This window comes from Tetranychus urticae, chromosome 3 (genome assembly GCF_039701765.1).
Source record: "Tetranychus urticae isolate SD_2017Ah chromosome 3, NJAU_TeUrti_SD_1.0, whole genome shotgun sequence".
Classification (NCBI taxonomy): domain Eukaryota; kingdom Metazoa; phylum Arthropoda; class Arachnida; order Trombidiformes; family Tetranychidae; genus Tetranychus; species Tetranychus urticae.
Window position 1 is genome coordinate 2,668,529 of NC_142960.1, and position 24,200 is coordinate 2,692,728.

At 31.0% G+C, this 24,200-nt stretch overlaps 2 protein-coding genes across 2 annotated transcripts in view; one reads left to right on the plus strand and one right to left on the minus strand.

Moving 5' to 3' along the window:
• LOC107365894 (neural cell adhesion molecule 2-like) overlaps positions 1 to 20,493 on the plus strand; it is a 29,001-nt gene extending 8,508 nt beyond the window's left edge. Inside the window, exons 4-14 of the mRNA XM_015933467.3 lie at positions 552 to 758; positions 1,244 to 1,388; positions 7,425 to 7,576; positions 9,470 to 9,637; positions 13,168 to 13,296; positions 13,430 to 13,720; positions 14,194 to 14,481; positions 15,114 to 15,258; positions 18,662 to 18,747; positions 19,228 to 19,508; positions 20,232 to 20,493. Coding sequence (XP_015788953.1) covers positions 552 to 758; positions 1,244 to 1,388; positions 7,425 to 7,576; positions 9,470 to 9,637; positions 13,168 to 13,296; positions 13,430 to 13,720; positions 14,194 to 14,481; positions 15,114 to 15,258; positions 18,662 to 18,747; positions 19,228 to 19,508; positions 20,232 to 20,261 — 1,922 coding nt within the window. The 3' untranslated portion in view covers positions 20,262 to 20,493. The remainder of the gene's footprint in view (positions 1 to 551; positions 759 to 1,243; positions 1,389 to 7,424; positions 7,577 to 9,469; positions 9,638 to 13,167; positions 13,297 to 13,429; positions 13,721 to 14,193; positions 14,482 to 15,113; positions 15,259 to 18,661; positions 18,748 to 19,227; positions 19,509 to 20,231) is intronic.
• A 43-nt stretch (positions 20,494 to 20,536) lies between these two features.
• On the minus strand, positions 20,537 to 23,848 carry LOC107365893 (cohesin subunit SA-1). Its single transcript, XM_015933465.3, has 4 exons — positions 21,616 to 23,848; positions 21,333 to 21,495; positions 21,131 to 21,267; positions 20,537 to 21,055 (listed from the first exon to the last, which is right to left on the minus strand). The coding sequence occupies exons 1-4, from the start codon at positions 23,725 to 23,727 to the stop codon at positions 20,807 to 20,809; spliced, it is 2,661 nt and encodes an 886-aa protein (XP_015788951.2). The 5' UTR covers positions 23,728 to 23,848; the 3' UTR covers positions 20,537 to 20,806.
• Positions 23,849 to 24,200: the final 352 nt, after the last annotated feature.

Sequence of the window (24,200 nt, forward strand, 5' to 3'; positions counted from 1 at the left end):
TTCCTTTTCTTACAAGATAATGCCCGTGTACACACCACGCAGCGCGTCAGAGAAAAAATCGATGAAATCGGTCTTGTATCGATAAATCACCCACCTTATAGCCCAGACATAAGTCCTTGTGACTATTTTCTATTCAGAAATCTGAAATTTGCCATGAGAAAATGTTCATGGGAGACGTTAGACGAGCTTAAATTAGCTATTGACGAATTTTTCTCATCTAAAGATGTGACCTGGTTTCAAAAGGGCATCGATGATTTAGTCCCTAGAATGCATAAAATTATTGATGCAGAGGGCGATTACTTTGATGAAAATTAAATTTCAAACCTTAAAACAATTCAGTTTCGTTCAGCCTCATTATTTCCTGGACAACCGATATTATTAGGATGAAAATGTCCGACAATTTACTTTCATGGTTCAGTTACTATTTTCTTGAATAATACTTTTCTTTATTGACTCAACTTCTTTGACGATATCTTCTGAGAATTGAAATTTAATCTCAAAATTTTTGACCGACAATTATAATCGTTAACATCTTGTGGTCACTCTTTTAGGTCAACCTAAACCTTATTTAGAATGGTATATTGATGATGTTCCTATTAAATCAAGTGATTCTCAATATGATCCAATGAAAGAGGAAACTTACACTCGGCTTGAACTCAATTTGGAACGGAAATACGATAAAAGTCAAATAAAATGTGTTGCCAATTTAAAAGACTTTCTCTCTGTTCTGGTAACCGAGATTACAATTCATCTTAATCGTAAGTAATTTTCAATATTTTCATCAACACTCGAAACTAGATTTGTTCATCTTTTAGTGAAAACTTTATTTTCAAAGTTATCAAGTGAAAGTAGCAAAAAGAGTCAATTTGAGAAGAAAAGTTTTTCCTTATTTGGATGAAATTTTTGTTGGAGAATGAGTTTTAAAAGGTAAAATGAAATGAGTTGAATAAACATTGAATCTTTAACGAAAATCTCATTTACCATTACATAATAACCGTATTCATTGAGATTATTCAACTCATGATTTAAAAATTTACTCCATTGAATAACAATGAACTTTACCTATTTTGCATTTCTCTTCCTTCTCTTGTTTTTGTACAACTTTTTTCTTCTGTTTCAATTCCTTTTTGTTTCAACTCCTTTTTTCACCTCTACTGTTTGCCCACTTGTACCCTTTTCTGTAAACTTTACCTCTTCACCGTCATGATATATTATGTTTACTTATTCAAATTTATTGAAACAGTTACACCTTTAAATACAACAATTCAATTCATCAAGTCAAATGTTGTTGCTGGAAACATTGAGATGATTTCATGTCATTCCTATGGTTCAAAACCTCCGGCCAATATAACTTGGTTCATTGGAGACTATGAGCTCAACAACAGTCGGTAAGTTTCAACCTTTCCACATTAAATTGCAGCTAATTGACGAATAAATTGTTTTAATTGTTTCAAATGAATGATTCTCAGTTTACTGAAAATGCTAAAGTAAACCATGAAACCAACACTTATTGATTTTTGTATAAAATTATCAAGCATTGCATTCAAAATGGTTAAAACTTACATTTCATCTTTTCTCAAGTCAAATGTGAGATTGTCAATGTTTAAGATTTGCTATTTTCATTCCACCATTGATTCCAAGTTTGATAAACATTACATTTCATGATTAACTCTACAAGTTGATGAACTACAAAAAATCTTTTTATGAGAATCTGAAACTCTTTATCAGTTTGAACTTTGACTGAATCATTGAATAGATGAAACTTGGTAGCAGTTGATGAGATCAACTTTCCAAGTAAACAAATCTTTTATGAAATTCAACCTTCAATGCACTTGACATTTCAGGTTGAACAATTTTCAACTCAATGAGAAAAGAAGCAAAAAAGTTACAGAATTTACCTTTTTTCATCTTACAAGACAAGAACTGAATCGATTAAGCAGTTAAATGTATTCATGGAGAGTCCATTTAATTGTCCACTTAAACCATCAATATTCATCAATCGATCGCAATGGCAAAAAAAAAGGAATCTGAATATTTTAATAACCATATTAGCATGACAAGAATGTAATCATTTCAATTTGCCTTTCCAATATTTACTCGATAATTGAATGTACAGTTGTACCTATTTGGCACCATAGTCACTTCATTAACTGTTGTTCCCTTTTGCAGTAAAAGTAATTATCACAGTAAACTTTGCTAACCAATCGATTGCAAGCTAATTAATTGATATTCATTCAATTGACTATTTTTCCACTCTTCTTCTCACATTTCTCTTGCAACAATTTATTAGCTTTTTTCCAGGTAATTATTATTCCATACCAATCAATCCCAATCCCAGGATATAATGGAAAATCTTTTATTAATATCGTCCCATTCCGAGTTGACAATATTCCCATCAAGTTTACATTCAGTGATGAATATCCCTTTTCCTAGAAACTTTCCGTTTGTATTTGCTTTCAGCTACAAATATCAATATTTCACCATCAATATATTCATTTTTTGGAAACCATTTTTTGGCAGAAAATAATTTCGAGCAAACGACTCATTAATTTTTCAAATGAATGACAAATATTTACCCTTTTAATTTCCACCTAAAATTGAATTCATTTTCTAATTCGTTTTCAATGTTTCTAAAAAGTAAATATAATATTCGAGAAGGAAAAACTTTCCAATGTTGGCCAAGTAATGCATCGAAGATACAAGTATTGATAAGTCTGTTTCTTTCCCTTGGAGTTAACATTACAATTGAGTTGAGTGACAGTCCAAATGGTCCGAGGAAAAATCATTCATTTCGACTCATTTGTTTGATCCTTGTGTACATTGGAGTGATGTTAAGAGTAACATTGAATCATAACCAATCGATGGTAACAATTGAGCTTGCAATTGAAATTCTTTTCTGAATGTTCATTGATTCCATTCGACTAATGAAGATGATGTCGAAGAGAATGAAAAAGGTGAAACCAAAAATCAATGCACCTTTCATTATTATCATTATCATTTTACGATTTTCCTTTTTTTCGCTTAATGGGGTTCCATGAAAAATGAGGCTCCTTGTTATGGTGGTTTTTTTAATGAGAACCCATTATCGCCTTGGAATACAAAAATATTATTATCATGACCAATCAAGGGAATGATAATAATAATTTTTAAACCTTTTTTTTCTTGTTTCCTTTTTTTTCTCTCTTCATCAATTTTCACTTCTTCACCTTATCATGTTTAATAGGAATAAAAATGAATCATTGAACAACATGAAAAATGTTGACAAGCCAAAGGATTCTCTTGATGATGATGTTGCTGATAATGATGATGATCATGTTGAGGATAATACCATGATTTCCTAATATAAATTGATAATGTTGCCCTGTTGCCCTCCAAACGGTGAAACGTATTTTAATGAATGATAATAAAACTTTTAAACATTTACTTTTCCATTATCAAACTTTTCTCTCAACCAAAATAGAGAATCAAATAAGCCAAATGAAAATGTTCAGCAATAGATTCAGTAAAATGTTTCTTTACAGAATGCTAAATGAACACGGTGAATATTAATATTGAGAATAACTTTTCTCTTCCAAGATATTTAATATCAAGATAAACATGAAATATTTAGTTATTATTAATATCATTAGTTTCTCCTTATCTAACAATTTGTGTCTCAACCAAATGAAAAATTTATATCTTTAACAATATTCATGGTTTTGATTGAGGTTTAACTTTCAAAGAATTCATTTTTGGACATTTTCTTCTTTTCCTCGAAATAATCTCAATTCTTGCCTAAATCCAATACTTGACAAAGTAAGGAATCATGGTTATAGAGAAATTAGTCTTTTTGTTTCATTTCTTTTCCACCCATTCAATGAATATCATTCCACTCAACTGGGAGTTTCTTTTTCATATTAATATGATTGCAACAAGTTTCGCCTTGTTTTTCATTAGAATATCTTATTAAGAGAAATCTGATTCGTTCGAAAATAGACTCTACTCAAGAATTTTGCATGTTTCGTTGGAGATAAGAATTAACCTGAATTCTATGATAATTAATATTTCTTTTTCCTCTTTTCTCGTATTTCATTTCTTAGCAAAAAACCAAGCTCAAGGGTAAAAGCAAAAAACGAGTCTCATTTGAAATGTAAATAACGATTTACCTTTTTTTTCTCGTTCGTTCAAAATTACCATCATAATTAGATTGTTATTTTGGGAAACTTTAGTTTTTAGACGTTCAATGATCATCTTTATGTGGTCAATTGGTCAAATGGTAAATGTTTATTTTGATAATTCTCATTATTGTTATAAGCGATATATTTTGATCAATACAAATCATTAATTTGAATTAGTTGAGTGATTAACTTTGTGCTTCATGATGCTTCCAGAGAGAGAGAGAGAAAGAGAGAGAGAGAGAGTAAAAAAAGATGAAAACAAATGTTCCACAAGATAAATGATTACATCAATTTAATAAGTAAAGTTGCAATCAAAATTGAATCACAAATTGACTTCTCTTTTTTATTGAGGCAATAAATAGTTGTGCGATTAAATGGAATGGACAGTCGAAAGTGCATTTAATTTCGTTGCCAATCATTTCAATATTTTCTTATTCCATTCAAAATTTATTCGTTTCACCATGATTACCATTTCAATAATACATGTAATCAAGAGAAAATCCAAGATAAAAGTCTCTTATTTAATTATAAAAGTCGAGCTTTTGGTTTATTTTCAGCTTCTTTTTGACTGATTGACTTTCAATTGAATTTTCTATTTTTTTTTGGTTTCTCCTCTTTACCTCTTTACTCCTTGTAATACAATGTCTTACCTGTCAGCAGATTTCTGCTCAATAAAAGTGCTTATTCAAGGTAATAATGTAAGCAAAAAAAGGAAAAAGAAAAGTTGGAAAAAACAAAGAGTTTCATTCCATTCTCAACTAATATTTTCAGTCAACTTGGAGTTTTCACTCCCAGTTATCACAAACTTTTCTCCTCCCATTCGATGCTTATAACATTCCCTACACATTCCCTCCTCCCAGCCAATCCTGCCAACATTATCAGCATCTTGCTCATCACAACAGAATTATCTTTCAACATTTCTTTGTTTTTTCCCTCTCGTTCTTTACACCATAAGGCCAATTTTATCCTTTCATGGTTGTTGATCATTTTATGATATCATAATTCAGTAAACAGTTAACATGAATTACAATCTGAACAGTTCTGAACATGAAAGTTAAAATTCTCATCCAGTTGCTCATTTTACATCCTACGTGATCCTTTGCCTTACCTTAAATGATCTTTCAATGAGATTTTCAACTTCTCATGAAGATCATGTTCATCATCATCTTTTCTTTTACATTCTATTCCAATTCTTTTGCATTCATCTCATTCTCATATTTTACCTTCCAAATTTTCTCATCTAATCCTGTTCGACAAATCTTTACTCTTAACTCACAACCAAAACACAAAATTCTGAAACAATTTCATCACATTTCTCATGTTTTTTTCAAAACTCTTTGCATTTCCTTTCAATATTAATGCCTTTAGTTGCAATCACAAATGATAATATTATTCAACATTCAACTTCTTTCGTCAAATTTATTCCAATAAGATTCATCTCACTGAGAGAAATGGAAAGTCAAACAATTATTACTGAACATTACTGAAAAATTCTGAGAGTTGCCAAGGTTATTCACTTGATATTACCTTTTAACAGCTTCATTTTGTCCTCTTCTTCGTCTGTTATCACAACAAAGTAAGAAAAAATTGGTGAAAAAGGAATGAAAAAAGTTCCTTTTATAAATATTCACTGTTATGAGTTTATATGTTCATTTGAAAGATCAATTTTTCATTTGAAACTTTATTCTATTTTTTTGTTCTCAATGTAGTTTTACAATGTTTTTTCAAGAGCAACATTGAGCTATAAGATGAAAGAATGAAAATTGTTTCTTTTTTTTGTTGACAAAATTTTCTTCTTCCTTTTCAGCTCAATTTTATGTTGAATAAAAGGCGAAATTGAGAAGCTGAAATGCGATAATGGAAACCATTGATTGTATCATTTACTGGTTTCCATATAAGCCAACAACAATGGTTGTAATACTGGCTCATTTTGATTCCCTGTTTATTTGAAAATTTTGTTTACAATGCGAAAGAAAAGAAAAGATACAAAATTTGATATCGACTATTAATATTGTTGTTACATGAATGTTTGGGTAATGATGATGATGATAATTTTGGTGCATGAAAATGTTCTCATTTTGTGACATTCATCTATTCAACTATAAATTAGCCTTAATTGTCTTCTCTGTTCATTGCTCATTCATCTTCAACCCATTATTTGCGTTGAGAATTTAATTTACGAATTTACAGAACAAGTGTCAAACAAGTTGCTGGAAATGTTTTATTTGCTCACTTCTCATCGCTTTTGTTTTATAACATTGTTAATGCAAATCATTCACAACTTGTTAAGCATTTCATCTTCATCATTATTAGCCTTTTCCAGGAATCCTTTTGTTCAACAAAAACATTCCTCAATATCGTTCAAGTTGGCGTTTAGTGTCTCTTCAATGCTCAATCATTACTTGCATTTGCATTATAATCGTCTAAATGTACTTCTAGATAAAAATAAGAAACAAACTTTCTTTTCTCTCGAAAAACTTCAATTGCTTTAAAGAAACATAAGCTTCGATAATTTTGTTGATCTTAAGTTTGAAAAACGTTTTGATTCGAGCGGACTAGATGAGAATTTTAAGAGAAAAATTAGTCTCAAACTCAATGATTGTTTCAAGTTATCCAATTTACACTTCGATGTTTAGCTCGAGATGGAAAAGAAATCAATCCTTATTAGAAGCAAATGTTTCGAGGAAACTTGTGTTTTACAATTGAATAGTTTAAAACAATTTAAGCTCATATTTTATGTTCAATTTTTGTCTTTGCGATTAGCTTTTACTCTGCAACACTTTTCTCAAAGTTTTTTATCCTCCATGACAAGACTATCGATTTGAGGGTAAAAACAAAGTCAAAAAAGTATCATTTACTTCACCTTCTTTGCACTCCTTTTCGTTCATGATAAAGCCCTGAAATGTTTCAGTTTCTCTGGTTCACTAAACTGATAATCAATCTCCATTTGAAACAATGAAGATGAAACAAAACATAAATAACTAAATACTTAAAAGTAACCCAAGAAGAAAAGGTGAAATTCGTTGGTAAACAAAGACAAAAAGAAACAAAATTTCGTTCCATTTAAGGGACAAAAGTGAAGCTAACTATCGCAACACAACAAGTTTATCACTTCATCATTGAACTACATTTCATCTTTTCTGTCAAAAGTACAAAACGTTGAGAAGCCGCAAAAGCTTCTTAAAGTAAACCATAAACTTGTCAACTGCAATTAGCTGTTTAATAAATGAAACTATTGAATAACTAATGATTCCAATTCATTTACAGATTAACAATCGATGAAACGAACTTATTTAGCACCAGTTTACTCAAATTCACTCCTAGTGTTAATCACAATGGTAAACATTTAATCTGTAAAGCAATTAACCCACATTTTCCTGATTACTCAAAGACGGATCAGATTCTTCTCAATGTTCATCGTGAGTATTTCATTGTTAACAGTTTCTAGTTTTGACCATTCCTTTTGTTCTAAATGCGCTAAAAATACATCGCTACTAGCAACTACAAATGAGAAACTTTCCACCATTCATTCATGACATTCAAGGCTGATTGATCTGATGAAAAGCAAAATGAATCATTCATTAGAAAATGAATTTATCACAGACGAAAGCAATAAACAAGAAGAAAAAACAATCGACAAACTTTTATATTTGTTTAGCTTTTATTTTGCTTCATCCACTTTCATTCCAATTCGATATTTTTTCTTGTTCTCGACCGATGCTTCACAACATTGGCATGATATACATTTTACCATGAAAACTACTGACAACTGAAACTTTACTCAACCAGAAAAAATTGTTTACTTTGATTTTTGGCTGGAAAAGGTTGGTTTTGCGAGCAACTAAATTGTCGCAATTAAGAGAGATTAAGCTGAATCCAAGCTATTGTTAAAAATCGCTTCTGTAAAATCTTCTTCCTATTCAATCGTTTCTTTACCTTTCAAAAATCAAAGGAAACATGTTTCTTCACGAAAAAAGGGAAAACTTGAAACTTTTATTTTCTTTTCATCAAGATAAATGGTTAATTTTGCTCCAACTTTAAACCCTTCAATAATTGACCCTCACAGAGCATCCAAGTAAAAGTCAAAAGCTATTTAATTGATACCTAAACTCGATATTTGGTTGATTATTAAAAACTTCATTCGAAACTTCACATTCTTTGAACCATCTTCCTTCCTTTTCGTCCTCATCATGTTCACTTTAATTCCATTCTGATCCCTTAATTATCTCTATTCCTGCAACAACCATTATGTATACCCGAACGAAATCTTAAATTTCTCTTTGCAATACTTTTCATAACTTAAATTTTCAACTCATTCAACTTGTTGCAACTTCGATGTTTGTTTCATCGATCAGTCTCAACTCAATTTATGCGTCTTCAAGCTGGTTGATCGATGCTGGCTTCAAGTTGATGAGACAAAAGAAGAGAAGCTTCGAACTGCAAGATTTTTTCTCTTCTTTTTCCCATTCTATTCATATTCTGATGGGTTTCAGTTAATTTCAAATTTAGATAATAATGATATTTCCATGCACCATTGAGATTACCTTTCAAATCAAATGTCACCATCAGATTATCATTGACACAACAATAATAATCAACTTTTTGACTTTTGTTTTTGTCCTTTTCTTCCCTTCCCTTCAAAATCAAACCTTTTGCTTCCTTTCATTCCATCATTTTCCTCCATGATACAGATGAACCTCGTGATTGCATTTTCCCAAAGTTCATTCTCTAGCTTTTCTCTTTTCCCCTCAAATTTTCAAATTTTCTCGCCATTTAAACACATCTTCATGCTCTTCATGATTCATTATTGATGACATGAAATGTTCATAAACACTCTACTTTTTATTCAACCTCAAAATCAAAAATGTAGTTATTCAACCAAACAAACTAATAATACATTTACTCCAAGAATCATATTAAGCCTTTTCCGTTGCTTTTGACGCAAAATTTTAATAAATTACTGTCAAACCTCCAATAATGTCACTTCGTGGGATTAGCGTTTTGGCTATTTTTACATAATTTCTAGGTGGAATAACCTTTTTACGAATTTTATTTAACAAAAAAAATTAATTTTTAATTTAATTTTGAGATTTTTGATGTTTAATTGGGCAATTCGTATAATATACCCAATTAAAACCATTATTGAAGTCCTGCAAAATTTATTTAATTAAAAAACTGAATTAAATTAAATTGTTTAATTTCGTTACCATGACTCTGTGACATTTTGAGAGTGTGACATTATCGGAGGTTTGACAGTACATCTTTTCTTTTTCTCTTCGTTTTTCCATGTTTTTTTCTCGTTGACACACCAGATAAGCCCAATGTTCACCTCATCATTTCTGGTCCAGATAATGAGAAAAATTACTTCATGGAAGGTGATTCTGTTCGAATGAATTGTAACACAAGTTTTTCCAATCCTGATGTAACATCATATCAATGGTATCATGAAACTTCAAGAATATATTCCGAGCCTCTCAAAGGTAACTTCCAACTCTTTTTCACCCTCAATACTCTTTCAGACAAACAAGAAAAAGAAAAGGAAAAGGAAATGAAAAGCTTGGAAAGTAAATTTCGAAATTAATTATCGTCAAAATGAAAAGTGCCTTAAGTAATGATGAACTCGAGAAAACTTTTCAAATGAAACATTCTGTAAATAAAACCAAGTTATTAGCTAAACAACTGGGTTGCTTGACACTCATCAACTTGCAATCGTAAAGGTTCAATCAATGAAACTGAGAAATGAATAAAAAAAGAAGAGAGAAAAAGTATCAATAGAAAAAGGAAGGAAAATGGTAAAGAGAAGAAGAAAAAGAGACTTGAAATAGCGAAGAAAAGTCGAGTTTTTCCAATGTCAACATTTCCTCATGTCTTTTGTTGAATAGCAAAATGGAAAGTAAAATTTTCTCCTTTTCTCCAAATTGATGATTCTACTCTTTTCTCTCTCCCTGAAAATTTTCATCATCAGAGTCTTCCTTTTCCTCTTTCCAACAACAATCATCTATCAGAATCAAACTCACTTTTCATTTCAATTTTTCTCCAACTTTTCAAATTCACCTTTACTTATCGTAACTTTACACTTTTGCCTCTAAAATTGTGCTCGTCTTGATCATTGTCATCCATTTTGTCCTTTTTCATCTTTTCCTTCTTCTCTCCATTAAATTTACTTTAGCAACATTTCCTTTCAACATTCATCTTTCCTCTGTTAAATATCAGATAACTTTTCACTCCCAGTCACTCCATGTGAACCTTAATCCCTTTAATCATTCACAGAACCCTTTCATTCTCAATATCACATTAGATGTTACATGATATAATAAAAAGTCTATCATGTTTATCATTATTATTATCATTTCTGTTAACCTTATTATTATGAATCGTGTTTTCGATGAACATTTCTTAAAAATATACAATCGAGAGAAAAGTTATTTTTCTAGAGAAGAGAAGAAAAAAACAATTTGTTTTTCGTCTCTTGTCTTTTCACCCTTTTCTGCTGTTCAGCTTGCCATATAATTCAAAAGTGACTCCCAGCAAAAAGGCCATTTAATTGAAATTAATGGCAATTGCAACGATTCCGTTTGTGGCTTATACGTTAGCTACTTTATCTCAGGTTTACAGGTTCAATCTTTCATTTTCAGTTCTTCATTGAACCTTAAAATTCTCATGATATTTTTCATTCCATTTTACCTTTCTTTTCTCTCTTTTTGCCACTTTTTCATTTCCATTCAATCGTACAATCTTTCAACTCAAAAACAAGAAGCAAACTCAACGATAAGTTATCATTTTATATTAAATAATAGTACAATGAGAAACAACGTAAAACTCATTTGTGACAGGAATACGTAACGATGTGTATTTAAGAAAATTTGGAAACTTTTCTCTTTCTCTTCTTTTACTTTAAAGTTTATCATCATTTTTCATCTTCTTATCATTCGCCTTTCGGTTGAATGAGAAAAACAGAAGAAACAAATGAAAGGTTAAATCATGAAGGAAACAGTTGATGTTGAACATTCATCAATATAAATTAACCATTTGAAATGACTTAATCAGAAAAGGTTAAAACTTGCATTTTTCATTTCATTTCAACTTTTGTCTTCAAACCAAATGATTACTCAGCCATTTTATTAATAACATGCTATTGATAAATGCCAAGCCATTCATCACAGTCTTCAGGGCGACAAAGAGAATGATATTCAGCTAATTTTCTGTAAAATTCAAAATTGAACGAACTTTGAAAATACGAGAAATCTTGAAACCTCTTCAGAGCATTTTAACACTTTTAGTAAACATTTTATCGTCATTACTCTTACAATTAGCTAATTTTCATTTAATATCAATGTTAACGATCGAGTTTCTTTCTTCATTTTTCATGTCGAGAGTTTTTCTGATAACATCAAATCTTGAAAATTGTTCTCATCATTACATGAACTTTCAACGATTATGATTTATTTGCTCATTCTTTCCTCTTCTTCCATCATCATCATCATCAGTTTTATTTACTTTTGTTTCTACTATTTTCGTAGCTTCTTTTTTTGACTTTTCAATTCTCAACTTTGAGATTACTTTTACTTCCAATTACCTGAGCAATAACTGAAGTAAATGATGAAGGTAGGAAAACAAGAAGAAAAAACAGTAAATCAATCGATAAATTGAACAGAAATCATAAGAAAGTTAATCAAATTGCAACAATAAATAGATTCTTTTGATTTGAAAAATTGTTGAAACTAATTAATGAAAATTGTTGGTCAAATTGTCGTCGCAATGGTTCAACTTTAAAACTTGAAAATGTCCAAATGCAAAATGAACAAATGGAGTAAATGGAGTAAATCGAGATTAGATGAAAAAAAGTTTGATTGAGACAAAGTGAAGGGAGAAACGAAGCGCAAGATGAAGAGAAATGAAAAAAATGAGTCTAAATGTTTCGATTGAAAATGACTTTTGGTTAATGATGAAGATTCAAATGATTGATGATCAAGTGATCATGATTGAAAGTTGGGTCACAAACAGTTTATGAAAAAAGTAAAAAGAGAACGAAGAAGAAGACAAAAAAAAATGTTTTTACTCAACAATCTTCATTGCCTGGTTTTAATATCAATGTTTACTTTTTCCCTGTTATTTGGTTCAACTTTATTCCAACTCGGGCTTGATCGATTCAACAAAGAATCTGTCCAATCATATTACTTAACCATACCATACTTATTATACTTACATGACCAAATATTTATTTATCATCATTTTTCTTGGTCTTTACTTCTTTCTCGCCTTTTTCACCTTGAATTGTTGAGAATATACAAGATGAACCTTTCGATAATCAAAAAGAAGAAGATGAAAAAATGTACATTTTCTTGTTTTCTTTTCGCCATTTTGTCAAACTTTTTCTTCTCCGTTTGTTCAATCTTTTTTTCTTCGTCTTTTTCGCCATCATTATTATCATCATCATTACCATCTTTTTTCATGTTGGACTCCAAGGAAAAGTTTAATAAACTTAATGCATCCCCGTTGTATCCAACAGAATCGCTTTCGTTTGCTTCTCTTGTCTAACTTTACCTTTTTCATCAACTATTCCTGCTTAGATATTCACATGAATCTGTAAACATCACACAATAGATTACCTATCAAGGTTGATGGAGTCTCTTCATAATATCAAATATTCATTCAAATAGCAACTTTGCAAAGAAAAGATTAAAATTGTTCAGCAAAATAGAAAACTTTTTACACCAATTTTGTCCACAATATTTTCCAAGTAATTCAAAAGTTACTTTGCTTGATTAGTTTCAGTTTGACAAAAACTCGAAAAAATTTATTCGGTCAAACAATTTGACTCTCAATCAGATTATCACAATGTTCAAGTTGGCAACATTTTATCCACTAAAGGCAAATTCAATCATTAATGGGCTTAATGTTATTGATAGTTTCGTCCATTTTCAAATGTTGAATTTTCGTTGAAGAAAATCGTTCCTACGAAATATTGAGAAACGAAATTTAAATGTTTTTTGTCTTGTTCTGTTCTCAGGAATCAATGTTGATGGTGAAATATTGTTACTCCATTCGGTTGGTAGAGAGCATATTGGTCGATATGTTTGTATTGTTAGTAATAATATTGGAGAAAGTAAATCAAATTTTGTTTCGCTTAATATTTTATGTAAGTACAACACATTGGAGAAACCATCAAAAACGATTTAAATTGTTTCATATGAATAATGCATTTGAATAATTGTACAATAATTTGCTTTTTGCTTCACTTGATCGGTTTGGTTCATTGGATTGTTCATCAGATGCTCCTCAATGTAGCAGTCAACAGAAAATTATCTATGCTTTTAGACCCAATGTTCCAATTCAGATAAAATGTCAAATTGATGCGAATCCACCTGAAGTGACCTTTTCATGGACTGAAAGTCAGAGTAACTCTTTACCGTCCGATATAGATTTTAATATATCGTCAAGTGGCCTTTCAAGTATTCTAACTTTTACTCCAATAACAACCAATGAAACTATATTTGCCTGTTCCGCCGTCAATTCAGTGGGTAAATCAAAAGATTCCTGTTTTATTACACTCAAGCCTGCAGGTGAGTAAACCCACAATTTAATTTAAATCTCAATCAACAGTAAAAACAGAAAATAATTTGAGCAAAGTTGGCCTCATTGAAATTATTGCTCATTGCTTCAATAGTTTCTTTCGTTTAATATCTGAACTCAGAGTTTTGAAACTGATTATTGTGCTTACTCTTAATTCATGGTTTTCTAGGTTTTATAACATTCAATGTTTCGATGTTCTTAATGAACTATTTCAATTCAAAACTAACAAATGCTAAGAATAATGAGATTTAAAAGATTGCAAAGTAACAATTTATTTGCACATTTTATTAATACATTAGAAAGTTTATTGAAAACAGTTTTTTAACTGATTTTGATAGAAAGTTTCGTTTTTGCGTTCATTTTGGATGTTGATTGAGAAAATGAAAAGTTTCGATTTTGAGTTTTCTGTCGATTGAGATTTGAAGAGTTCTTTTTGTTAACCATTGTACTGCTTATTATCCAGGACCTCCTGAAGCTCCTAGAAACTGTAACATTAGTCCACCTCCAAGCACAACGGACCTGTTGACTTGTATACCTGGATCAGATGGTGGAGTTGATCAAAACTTTGTCGTTCAAATTCATCCCTCTGACAACCTCGATCTTTTGATTGGTGAAAAGATTGCCAATGCAAATCCAGTTTTCCATCTTAAAGGCTTACAATCCAATCGAAGTTATCATATTGAAATTTATGCTGAAAATGAGCTGGGAAGAAGTCAATCTCTAATTATACCATTTACTACTCATGTTACAGGTTTGTTTTACTTTTCATTATTTGCATCTCCTACCCTCTACTCAATAACTTGATACCATTGAATCACCTTTCACTATTTAGCATTGAATACAATAACTTATCCACAAACCAAAACTCATCCCAACGGCTTCTTAAAACTCGTTTCATCTGCATTTCAACTTAAACTAGGAAGACACAGACGAAGTTAAATCACAGGCTAAACATTGATCATTTAAAGAGCCAATTGATCAACTTTGATTTACATTCAGTCAAACTTTCTATTCATGGATAATATTATTCATAGACAAGTCAGAATGTCTCTATTGAGCTTCAAGATGGAAAAGTGTTAAGATGAATGTGCATCACTTGATCCATAAAATGAGTTATAAATGTATCAACACCTGAAAAGTGATGAAAAAGAAGTTTTTTAGGCAAATTTTCCATTTTTTATTTCATGATAAATTGTCGCAATATCATTATCAATATTGAAATAATATAATCAACTTGCTTATGCATGCGTAATCCTATTAATGAGTTGATCTAAAGTGATTACAAATTGCTTTTGGGACAAAAAAGTGAATTTATTGAGAAAGTTTTTCGAGTGAAGAGAAAAAAATTCATTTTGCTTTTTAACTTCTTTTTTTACTCCACAGAATCAACTTCAATTATTCCCAGCAGTTCATCCAAAGTTAACCTCATGTCAATGGTTATTTATCCAGCAACAATAATTGTTGCCATCTTCATTACAATAGCACTTTTCATGATCAAAATTCACTTGAAAAGTAAAAGTTATAAACCGTAAGTTGAGAAACTTTTCATTTCTTTTCGTCATTTCCAACCTTCTTTACTATTGATCTTCCATCAAACTTAATCTCTCTCTCTCTCTCTGATTAAGAACACGAATTTCACTCTGAACCTTGAAATGGTCACCCTTTCCACACAACTCATTAGGGTTACCTTATTATCAGGTTAATCGTGTAAAAATGTTCAGATTAAGTTGAAGACTTTTCTTCGTCTTTTCCTTCTTCTTCTTCTTCTTCTTCTCTGTTGATTGGTAATTAAAAGTGATCAACACTGAGTCAATGATTAAGTGGGTGCAACTCAAGTAAAAGTTTCACTTGAATGTTTCATTGAATCAGTTGAACCATCAATTGATTGGGAAGCAAATAAAGACTTGCATGAAATAATATCTTGATAATAAAACGAATGAAGAGATTCATTTTAAGCTTTTAACATTTATCAATGAAACCAGATTCAACTGAATGTTTAAACAATCTCAATTGAGTTGAAAATATTTTTCCATTTTCAACATGCTATTGATTCGAATTTTTTTTCTTCTCCTTTCCTTTCCATTGAACTTTTCTTCAACTTAATCGATTCCAATTTTCTTGATTATCATTAACTTTTGCTTATTTAAAAGTTGGCAAAAAACTTTTACCAAAGTAAATCAAAAACCGATTAAATTGAGTCTCAATTTTTTCGCCTCCAACATTTGGATCAAGAAAAGTTTCACCAAAAAGAAGAAGAAAAATGTTTCCTTCATCATTATTTTTTGACCGGAACTGGTGACTATTGAAACGCAATTCCGCCAATAATGATGGATATTTGAAGCAATATCGGAACATTGAGTTGCTATTGAAATTGATATCTTTTGCTTATTTTCAATTCTCTTTTGTTTTCTGTCAATTGATTCATCTTTCATGATGAAAATGAAACCACAAATGAAAGGAGAAAAAACTTTTGTCTGCATTTAGTAGTTCAATATTACTTGTGAATCTGATTGAATCAATAAGATGATAATTTGTTGATGTATTTCAAACATGAAAGGATGTGAAGGAAGAATGAAACTATCCCTTCATTGATTGGAATCAACATGATGATAATTCATGTTATAGTTTATTCTCGTTGCGTTCCTTTCTTTTCTCAGTCAAACTCTTTCATCTGACAATAACAGGTCATCATGGTAGGAATTTATACAAATATTGTCAAAATTGTTAACAAAAAGAAAAGAAGAAAAACTTTTCTCTTCCTTCTAATGTAATGCGTTAATAAAGACAATGAAAATTGATATCGATTTTCATATCATGAATACCTTTTAAGGGTCAAAGTAAAGGTTAAAGAATCTGTCAAATGCATGGAAATGTTTCAATTAGCAGAAATGATTTGCATCCAAGTTTGAGATAATCCGTGAAATAGGAAAACATTTTTGTTTCATTCAACATTCATTCTGACCATTTCAGTGATAAGCTTGTTATCAAGTATCCAAATGAAAGCAAGAATAAAATGTCGGATAAAAAGTTAATCTCTGGAATCATCTAATCAAGTGCCATTTAATGCCACTTTAAGCGTATATAAATTAAAGCTTGTCTGATGATGACAAATCTGTAATTAATATTATAACATTATAATTGTCAATTGCAAATGGCAACTCTTATTGCTTTTTTGTAACTATTCATTACCACTTGATTTAAGCTTTGATTTTTAATTTTCACATCCAAGAATGAGACTCAGTTTTTTCCTGGAAAATTATATGGTTAGCAAGACATTCTGCAAAGAATTTTCAGTATCTTGAATCTGAGTTAGTCGCACCCAGTCGAGTGATACATGAACGCCGTTCAAATTTGCGCTGAAAATTACATTTATATGCAGCTTTGTACTTAAATGCTGAAATCAATCGATGTTATTCACCTTTCAATCATTCATCAAAATACTTTGGTTATTTTGTTTGCCTTTGTTTGAAACTGTATAATGAGTTTTTTGTCGGGAATATTGAATTAAATGATTAAATAATGTATTTAGATGGAGATTTAGCTAAATGATTATTGTCATTATGAATGATTATTGTAATACAGCAATGAGGTTGACAGTTTTTTCACTTTACCTGACTGGACAATTTAAAGGTAAAAAAGCTAGAGAAAGAAAAAGAACATAAAAAGCAATCTGAAAATTCCTTTGGGAAGTTTTGTTGATTGAATTGTTGAACAGTAGAAATGTATGCATTTATGGAAATCTGAGTACTTGAAGTTACATGAGGAAGACTGGCAAAAAAAAGAGAAGAGAGAGGAAAAGAAAGGAAATTTTTCGACTTTCATTTATGGAATTCATTTCAATATATAATTCAAGTCCATTATGGTTAACCTGTTCTTTCACCCAATTTCAATTTAACCTCACTTTTTTCAGTTTCCTCTTTCATTCTCAATCGCACATTTACTCTTTAACATGGTCATAATATTTAAACTCAACTCTTTTGTCCAACAACATTCAGTAGACGATTCGATAATATCTTCATTCTAATGATTTATCTGACTGTAAAGACTGCAAGAGCCATGAAAAGGTCAAAACTGTAATCAAACGAATCAACATTTTCCTCTTTTCACGATTATCATTTTCATAACTTAACCATTGATGGAAACATTTGACGAAAAAAATTTCTCCTTTTTATCAACAATTCACGTTTTGATGAGTGCAAAGTTTTGGCAGGAAAAAAGTTCATGTTAATGAAGAAGGAAAAAAGGATGAAATTATCGAGTATTAACACTCGGTGAAACTGAGAAGATATTTATTTATTTATTTTTACGATCATTTAAAATGTTGAATGTGAAAATTGTGTGAATCAGCGAATAACGCAAAACAAAATCTCATAACCATTTATAAACTGAAAGGCAGCAAACGTATAAATACATTTTATTGCGTTCATCTGCGTCTTTGAATATCCAAATTGAGGAGGAAAAGTGAAGAAGAAAAGAAGAAGATAAAGAATTGTAACACCGGTTATTATATCGAATTGAAAGTCTTTTAAGATAACCTGGTAATTGATGGTTAAGAAAGTTATCCTCATCGATTTATCCATTTATCACTCCCAATCATTCCCTTTCCTTCCCAGTTTTCCTGTTCCCTTTCATCCAACAGTTTATCTTTTGCATTGGAATAAATTTTCTGTTCCACTTTACCTTGAATAATTTTTTCTTCTTCTCTCGCCTTTCTTTTCCTCATTTCGTTGTTTATTGCTATTAGCTGTAGTTTCCCAATGTTAACCTTTGCCACATTTTATTGGCATTATGTTCACTTCGAGAGAAGTAAAAAAATCTTTTGCATTCTCCAACGTTTCCAACTTTCGTTCAAAGTAAACATTTATTTTTCATTCCTTTTCAATATTTCATCATTTGTCTTGTTCAATGTTTCTTCCCTGTATTCACATTAGATCTGAAGATGGTTCAAGTGAACGAGTTATCAATGGTAAAGCTAACGGTTTGGCCAATTTTGTGGAAAAAAATGTTCAAAAAGAAGGTAAATATTTTCTTCTTCCTCTTTACTCTGAACAGCTTTTCTTTTTGTTTTCTGTTTAATCATTCATTGAGCATTTCAAATTCATCTCAATCTTGATGAGTAACAATTCAAAATTTCATGGATTCATTGAACAATCAAATTGTTTGCTGTAAACAACAGTTTACCCTGAAATTTGCAAAGAAAAAACTTGGAGATCAAAAAAAAGTTTTCCATGTTGAGGGAAATGATGGAAAAAGTTCATTCAATTTATGAATTGTTCAAAAGTAAAAAGTATTCATAAGCAAGAGTAAAAACAAAATAATGTCTTTTCCATGAAAATTCAATAAGCTACACGAATAGTGAAATGATATTTTTGCCTAATCTAATTAGCTTTTGAATTCTGTTGAACAAATAAAAATGTAAATTTAAATAATTGAAAAGCAAACAAAATGGAAACCAAGAAAAGCCATTTTAACCCTTGACTTTGACCTTTTCTTGTAGCCTCTTTGAGATCGTTGGTTGAACACGGAAACACCAATAAACTCACCAATGGATCAACCTTGGTTGTTGGTGTTGACTCGCAGGGAAACGTTGTTACCCGTGAGATTGGGGACACTGTAGTGGTCACTGTTGGATCCGAGGTAAACTCGCATGATGAAGGGTCAACCTTGATTGGTTCATCAACCTACTTGATTAGTGATAAAAATGCTCGTAACATGGAAGTTTCAACGCAAGTTTCGTACTCGCCGTCAGCCACCAAGTTGTCCTCAATGGTTCAAGATGTAAGCAACTCATTGCAAACAGTGTTGCCTTAAAATACTGTAAACTCAACTAACTTTCAACTTGAATCTACTAATCACGTTAAAGCAAAAAAACATGAAAAAGTAACACCAACAACAACAATTTATGAAACCATGTTAATGATAACTGTCTATCTGATGTGATATCAAAAAGCCATGAAACTGGGGTTAACTTGAAACAAGCTTACATCAAATAATCCAACAATACTCTCAATATTACATGATTCAGTTTCAAGATTGTTTCATTTGGTTGTTTCTCAACAAGAGAAAACAAAAAATAACTTTTTACTCCAACTTGCACGTAATATTATTATTACCTTTATATGCATTCACATTGTTGTTCAAACTCTTGGTTTTACTTTGTTTTGTTTTCTTTCTTTTTACCTGTCAAATTGTTTTACCTTTTTTGTTCCTCTTTTCACCTTGATTCTGCTTCTCTTGAAACTCATATTCAACTTTTCCTCTTCAAACAAGAATCAACATTTCAGGTGAAAATAATTCATCCTTTCCCATCCTTAATCCAATGATGGGTTGAACAAAAATCTGTCATTTTTTGATTCAACTCATTTTTTCTTTGTTTTGTCTGGATATTGAATCTTTATTTGTCACATATTTTTTTTAATTTTGATTTTCGATTAATTCTTACTTTTATTTTTGCTTTTTTTGTGTTGCGATTTGTCTCGTTTTGCATTCAATGACATTTAGATTTCAAATTTTTATTCAACTCCGGTTTGACAGTCATCGAAGGCATATTTATGAGCATCAAGCATATCAACATTTGGTTCAATGTTCATTCATGTTTTGGATCACAGGAAAAAACTTTGTCTTCCTTTGGATTGTTTTTCAATTATCACAATTCATTTAATCATTTCTTCATATTCACATTGTGCCTATTGCAATTTAACTATTTTGTATTCTCATCATTCAACTGTTAAATTTTCTAAATCAAATCCTATTTTTATCTTTATTTTATAATGAACTTATTTATTAAAAACAATTTTAGAAACAAATTTTGAATAATTTTTAACAGTTTAATTTTTATCTTTACAACGCCATCTGTTGTAGATATGAAAAGCTATAACAAAGAACGAAATGTTACAAGATTTTCTCGTTACTTTCGGGGAAAATTTTACATTATACTGATTAAATGAATCGTAATTGACTAAATTCACAGCATTGAGATTATAAAATTTGATTAAATACAGAAATCTTCAAAGAAGCTGGGAATTTCTTGATGATGGAAAATGGAGGATGAATGAGGTTGAAAATAAACAAAGATTTTAAGTTGATAGAAAATCTAAATTAAATGAATATTTACACACTGTAGCTAATCTTTTAGCCAGCTCTTTCAGTGATAAAAAGTTTTCATCATCTTTATTTAGTGTCTCTGAATTTGCTTCAGCTTCGCTTAGAAGTTCTTTGTGTATTTGAATGAGAGCACTAGCCATGGTTCTGCCGCAAAGAATTTTGTCCTTTTCTCTTAATTTGATTACAGTCAATTTGAAGATATCTCCAAAGTTGTTGAAAAACTGGGATTCAAAAGACAATAAAAAAAATGTTTAGTATTTTTTCAAATGCTGACAAAGGAAAGATATGAAACTTACTGTGACATAATGACGGACTATGCAAATAACATAGTTGATTGGAATTATTCCATAAATGATCAATTTGCAAAAACCAGCCAAGACTTGTCTTTTAATATATAGATCTCTGACAGCTGAGTTGACTAAAGTAGTGTCACCTGAATTGATGAAAAATGTTTCAAGTTAAAAAAATTAAATGAAATACTCAATAAAAGGAACTTACTTTCATCCTGGTTGTCTTCTTTAAACACATTATCGTTCAAGAAATCTATCATTTTATCAATCAACGACTGTGTAGGACGAAAAACAAGAGATGGCAATGAAGGTTCGTCCGTTTTTAAGTGAGGGCCAAAAATTATGAGTAGATCACAAAGAGTTAAGTAAGCCTGAGAAAAAAATTCAGGAATAAAATGGTTAGATTGTCAATTGGAAGAGATTCTGTAAGACCTTCAGGAGTTCAACACATGTAATTCTTTTTTAATGGGAATGAATTAAAAAATACTCACTTCTCTAGCAATTTCCTCAGATGGATAAGATAATAGAATACGAAGTTCCGCAACAAAATCAGCGAGACGATTACGAATCTCACTATAATTTTCCTCGCTACCAACTTCAGAATTCGATTTAGAGTCGTGAAGACTCCAGATCAATGAATAATAACAAATATTAATAGAGTACTTTATGGCGTCTTCTGGAACATTATCAGCATTTTCAGAGCCAATTCCACGTATAAAATTTTCAAATACAATTTTCCAAATCTCATAAAGGTTCAAATCGAGACATGAAATTAAAGCAGCCAGCTTTTTAAGATTAATTACGACGTCTTCTCTTTCATCACGACCATCAGGATATGCCGTAAAAGAGCGAACAGCTTTCTTGTATTTTTGTAATACCAGGTTATCCAACAATAAACTTTTAGAGACCCATACATCTCTTTTGAAAGCGAAATCGTCGTCATAAAGATATTCATAGGCTTTCGCACAAGTCTCTAAGACTTCTGAATCAGAATGAATATCTATTAACTCATTTATCAATTTGAGTAAGGACTCAAGTTGCTCAAAATCTTGTGCATAGTGACTTAGATCAAAGTATTGAGGGATAGTCATTAAATTGGCAATTTTCTCGGTATCTGTCTTGTATTTGTCCAAAAGTAGAGGAAGAGTGACAATGAAATGTTTTGTAATGCTACTCTTAGTCTCAAAGAGTTGCTTTGATTCTTTATTGGATAGTTGCTTACGACTAGGAATTCGACCGACTGGACACTCTCCAGTAGCAGATTGTTTTATTGCGCAAACCATAATCTCTATTAAAACCGTTTCATGACGATCATCTAGGGCTTCCTCATCGGCACCAGGTTCCTCTAGCAGTAAATCGGTCATACATTCCCAATCTTTCATCATTGGGTGACTTTCAATTAAGCTATCAACCAAGTATGCACCATGTTCATGGATCTCACTCTCGATGAAAAATGTTATTAAATCGCGAATTAATGGAGTATGAACTGATCGTTTTTTACCTCTGCGAGAATATAATTCATCAGTAGCATTTTCATCAATTTTGAACAATTTTTCGTTCAGGAATTCTCCAGCAGCTTGAGCTACACCACGATTAGTTGCGTAGACCAATTCATAGACATGGATACAATCCTTATCTGTCAGAACATCGTTATTTTGTTTGAAAATACTGATGATCAATTTGATAGCTTGAGCAGCAACCTCTGGCTCTTTATCTGATGTCATAGCAATGATTCGCTCTTTGAATTTATGAGTGAATAACTCCATCTCATCAGCGATTTCTTCTGTTTCATATAAAGGCACCAAAGATTGCAAACTTTTGAGTCGAACATAGCCAACTTTGTCAAATAAAGTCCAACCAACATATTTGAGATAAGAATCATCGAGAAAATGGTTTGGAAACTTCGCCATCCAAATACCGATTTCGGTTACACATAATCCTCTTATTTCTGGAACTATGTCTCGATATCTGTGAACATATATTGATTTGAACAAGTAACCAAGCATCGTTTTGATGTCTTCCATATTCCCGTCGAGCTCTTGGCGCTTAGCAACAAGATTGTCAAGTCTTTCTCCTCTTACCTTTTCCTGTCGCACTTTATCAAGCTGACGTTGAGTATTATCAATGCTGACACTCAAAGTTAGAGCTATATCAACCAAAGCTGTCATTAGTTTCAAAGCAGCACATGTAGCAGTGTGTCGGAAAGCTCGGACTTGCGAATCAGAAAGAGTAATCAAAAATGAAATAATGCTCTCCATGAGATATTCATCATAAATGATACTGTATTGACATTGACGCATGAGATTACCGATGAAATCACAGAAGTGGACTTTAAACTTTTTCCACTGAGGTCCACTCATAACAAGTGGATAAGCACCACCAGCCGAATCATCAAACTGGTCCGTTAAATCTGTGACTATTTTAGCATTATCCATGGATCTCCTCATCTTAAGAGTGATTTTACCTTTGCATCCTGAACAGGCCACGAAAAATTGCAACAATTCAAGAGTTGCTGTCTCTCTATTGTTGCGGTAAGCTTCAATCCATTCATCGACTGTTTTATTGAAGAACGGTTTTAGCGTCTTTAAGTCACTAAGTTTCATTTTGATGACAAATAGAGAAACACAGAAAAATTTGAACTTCTTAGATCAGCAACAATTGAAAAAACACCAAGAAAATAAACAAAGAAAATATTGGAGAAAAAAGCGATGAAGATTAACTTTAATGAATCATTTTAATGAATCATTGCACAAGATTCGTGACTTACGCGGTAAAAATTTAAATTATCGATGTCGATAGTATCGAAACAAATATCGATGAATATTGTTGCAAGTATCGATGATAAACAAAGAGTAAGGAGGAAGAGAGAGCGATAGATGAACATAAACGACTATTTAATATGTATAACAATAGGTGGCGCAAAAGAAAGAGTCTCTTTCTTTTCTCTTTCTTTTTGGAAAGTACAATATTAATTGTTTAAAATACAATTTTTCAATAATTAAAAAGAAAGAGAAAAGAAAGAGACTCTTTCTTTTGCGCCACCTATTGTTATACATATTAAATAGTCGTTTATGTT